General features: G+C 38.8%; 1 protein-coding gene across 1 annotated transcript in view; it reads right to left on the bottom strand.

The window, feature by feature from the left end:
* Nucleotides 1-292: 292 nt before the first annotated feature.
* Nucleotides 293-4,054, bottom strand: part of GRB10 (growth factor receptor-bound protein 10) — a 24,166-nt gene continuing 20,404 nt past the window's right edge. The window contains exons 11-13 of the mRNA XM_008939422.1: nucleotides 3,947-4,034; nucleotides 1,199-1,292; nucleotides 293-564 (exon numbers count right to left, since the gene is read on the bottom strand). Of these exons, the coding sequence (XP_008937670.1) occupies nucleotides 418-564; nucleotides 1,199-1,292; nucleotides 3,947-4,034 (329 nt within the window). The 3' untranslated portion in view covers nucleotides 293-417. The remainder of the gene's footprint in view (nucleotides 565-1,198; nucleotides 1,293-3,946; nucleotides 4,035-4,054) is intronic.

Genomic DNA, 4,054 nt, shown 5'->3' with positions numbered 1-4,054 from the left:
AAACAAAGTAGGAGTGCAAAAAAAGTGATCAATACAAAAAGTAAACACACTAGTCTTAATTGTCAAGATTATTCCAGGGCAAGAGTTCTTTTCAAAGGTTTCTCTTCACACTTGTTCCTGTTAAGTGGCCCAGCCAAGACAGTTTCCAGTTTTGTTCCAAATTTACTCATGGTTTTACATACCCTCCCCCCATTTTGGGATGCCAGGACACTCAGCAGCAATCACTCTTAGGTGTTAGACAAACCAGCAATCTTGGTCTGTTGGCACCTGTCGAATCCATCCCTTTCAGAGTCCCAAGGTGCATAATATTTTTATTTATTTTTACCAACTTACAAATCTGCCAATTCCCCGATGTCAACATTCTGTTACAATTACTCTTCTAGCAAATCCAGTCTTCAGTGAGAGTCAGATTTGGGGTCATAAGGCCACACGGATGCAGTGGTGTTTTAGTTTACAGGGCAAGACTCCTTTGTTCAGTTGATAGAATTCAACAAGCTGGATTAGATCACTGAATTTGGTGTTCCCATCATCCAGGCTGAAAAATATCTGTCCATCATCTTCACACTGGGGAAACAAAACATCCTTTTCAAGTTGGACTGCACATGAAGAGATGCAAGTGGGGGAAAACATCACATCTCATGAATCACCATGATCAAACATATTTCATTATATTAAAAGAAAAATACCCCCAAAATATTTGACAGCAGGTGAAGCAAGGGAAGAGAGTTTGGACCAATGAGGACATCTACATGATCCTGAACTTCTGAAGCTCTTTTTGATTAAGACAAAAATCAAGTAGGTTCTCGACATCTCAGTGTAATATTATTTTAAGCTCAACATTACTGGATAACTTCCAGAATAAAGTTTTTTAAAGTTTCCCCAAGTTATTCTACATTTGCCTAAGTGATAGGGAGACAACTGCTGCCGTTGTTGCTGTCACGCACAGAGAATAAGTTCTGTGCATTACTTCTATGCCCAAGTGACTTATGCTATTTTTTCAGGCAATGTTAACAAAGAATTTTAATCAGACATTTGACAATTCTAAAGAATACTTGCTAATATACTTGCTAATGGAAATATCCCTGTTCATTGCATCAGTAATTAAAAAGCAGTCTCTTTAGATGTTTGCAAAGCGTTACGATTTAATTTTTCTCTCTTTTTTTTTTTTTTAAATCAGTATCAAAAATAATTTACTTACTGGTAAGATTTGAAAATGCTTTATTTTTTGATGATGGCATAGCGTAAGTACAAATGCCTTTGGATTGCTTTGGCTGTCCCGGAGAAGAAATAGTCTAGAAGAGAACATTTTTAAGTACATACTGAATACCAAAATCCATTTCTTCACAAATAATCAGAACTACTAAGTCATTTTGTGCTGTTGCCTAACTCTTCTTCAGTTGCATTAACAGGCAATTCCATAATTGGCAATTTGTTTTCAGTGCTTATACCATGGCTATGCTTCTTGAACAAGAAGTGAAAGACAGGTGACAGTTCTTCCCCATGAATGTACCCATGAAGCTCTTTTAATCGTCTCTCTCACTGAGCTTTCCAATACTGATACGTGCTCTCATGAAGAAAATGTTCTCATTTAACTCCAAAGCAAATCTGGCTTTCTGTAGATGGGAAAGTAATACATGAGAATCTGTTCCCTCTACAGTATCTCACATCAGTTTAGAAAAATCCAGCGCTAGCAAAATTACATTTCGGTGAAATTGCTGCAATTGCACAGAAACAGCTCAATACTTTAGAATGACTTATCAGTTAAGTAGCATCCACATTATCAAGATGGGGAAAACGCAGAGTATTTATCCTCTAAAACAGTCACGGTATTTTTCCCTCAGCATCACTAGAAACAAATATACTTTAGGAGTGTAGCTAGCAATCTCATACACTATGTAACTGTCACTTCTAAGTTAACCCACAAAATTGAAAACCTAACTCAAATGGCTTAAATACATACTTAGGAGAAAAAAAAAATACAGTGAAAAAATGTTTCCTTCCCTTGACATTTATGAATTAAGGATGGAGAACCTCTCCATACCACAGGAAACAAGAATATACCTTTGGCATACAGTGCTAATCACTAGTGGATTTGTGAGATGGCCAAGCACAGTGCCAAGGCAGGCCTCAAAAGCCCTCCCAATTGCTAACCACTTGACCAGGAACACACTTCCAAGGCTGAGTTGCAAGAACCACTCATAGCTTTATGAACCAAAAAAAACCTTACTCCAGCTCCTCAGAACTGACTGAGAAGTGTCAATACCACAGAAATGCACCACCATAGCCAGGGTCAGTCCAATACTCAGGGAGAGGCACGTCTTGCCACCACCGGAAACCATGCATGGTATTTGAACATTCCTTTTTAGTCCTAGCAAGACTGCATGTGTGGAAAACAGACCAAAGACTTTACACATTAGGATCCATCTCAGGGAGACAGATCTTAACTGCCCTGTGGTTACTGCAGTTCCTGCAGTTATCTAAATTATCTTTCACCTACCCATTTCGGATAATGCATAAACTGGTCATAAAGTTCAGATTCAAGTAAGTCATAAACTGGTGGCACAAAGCAAAGCTCAGCACAACTGATCCTGCAAGTGTTTACTCAGCCTCTGGCAAGCAACAGGCTGATCACAAACAATGACTATAAAGATAGATGCATCCTCAACAATAGCTTTCAGAAGCAGCCAAATGACAGTGGTTAACAGCTGCATGTATACATTGCTGAACACCTTACATGAGCCATCAGAAGACTGTTAACTTTCTACCGTCTTTTGTTCAAGAACACACAGAGCAGGAGAACACAGGCAAGACCTTTCTGTCCTGAAAACCACCATCCTTAGACCTCAGAGCATAAAGTAACTCGGTTCTTTAGCCACTGCTGACTGACTTCACTACAGTCAAAGTAGCCAACCTTCACCTTCCACAGTGAAGGAAGCTGGCTAGGCACAAATATAACATCTGAAAACCCCCAGAAGGACTGGCCACTAGATTCCTAAGGCAACAAGTCAAAGTGACCCCAAGATTATGAAGATCTGTAGTGTGGAAGAACCAGAAACTCAACAAAGTCAGCAGTGCTCCTTTGCTTTCTCAGCATCTCTTCTCTGACCTGCTACATTAAAATCCAATAGCCTGAGCCCAGCAAAAAGCCCAACACAATAAAAAAGCACTGCTTGATGAATATGTACATGCACTAGCAATTTCTATTTATCTGATGTATTTCTTTATTCACAACAATTAGTGATGCTCCTGAATCAGAAAATGCCGAATGAAGGTTTGAACTTGACTGTCTCCTGAGAAGCCAATATAAAAATTACTACCTTAACCCTGACAGGAGTAAGGGTAGTGAACTGCAGGCAACCATTCTTTTCCCATCCTACAAATAAAGAACTGCTGAATGCAGTTTAGGAAAATTCCCTTCAAGAACCATAACTACATGTAAATAAGGGAAACAGCGATGCTCAGAAGATACTTAAATCTCAACTACAGACATTTTAGACAGTGCTGCAACACACACTTCCATGTCTTTGCTCTACAGTAGGAATAAATAGTGAGAAATAATCATTAACTGCTCTGATTCATGCAGAAGATCACAAATGTCTGATTATAAATTTGTGGGCAAGTGACTAGGTACAAATTTGCCTGAAAAATATGTGCAAAATTAGTTTCAAATTCTAACATTCTCTAAAATTTGATTGCCTCTGTTGGAAAAAAAGAAAAATTTGTAAGTGTATTCTTAGTATTTTATTTTTCAAATTAAGAGTTAGAACCCACTCCGACAAACACGTGCTCTTGACTTTTTGAAATCCAGGCAGGTTATAATGGGGCTACTCAAGAAGCAAGTTACTGAGAAGTGCTCAGAAACCTGTAAACCCTTATAGCAGAAGTTGTGCTCTTGTCTAGAATGCTTGCCATCAAATCATAAATACTAAGCAACAGGGATACCTACCCATCTACAAGCCCTTGTTGCTTAATAATCCTGTGAGATTCTTCTCTAGAGATTCTGCCGTGAAACCAGTGCTGTGTCCTATGAATAACTGGAGGTGAGAGGGAAAAG

This window comes from Merops nubicus, unplaced genomic scaffold (genome assembly GCF_000691845.1).
Source record: "Merops nubicus isolate BGI_N331 unplaced genomic scaffold, ASM69184v1 scaffold46574, whole genome shotgun sequence".
NCBI lineage: Eukaryota > Metazoa > Chordata > Aves > Coraciiformes > Meropidae > Merops > Merops nubicus.
Note: the sequence above shows the minus strand (reverse complement) of the source record. Positions and strands in the feature narration are given on the sequence as shown.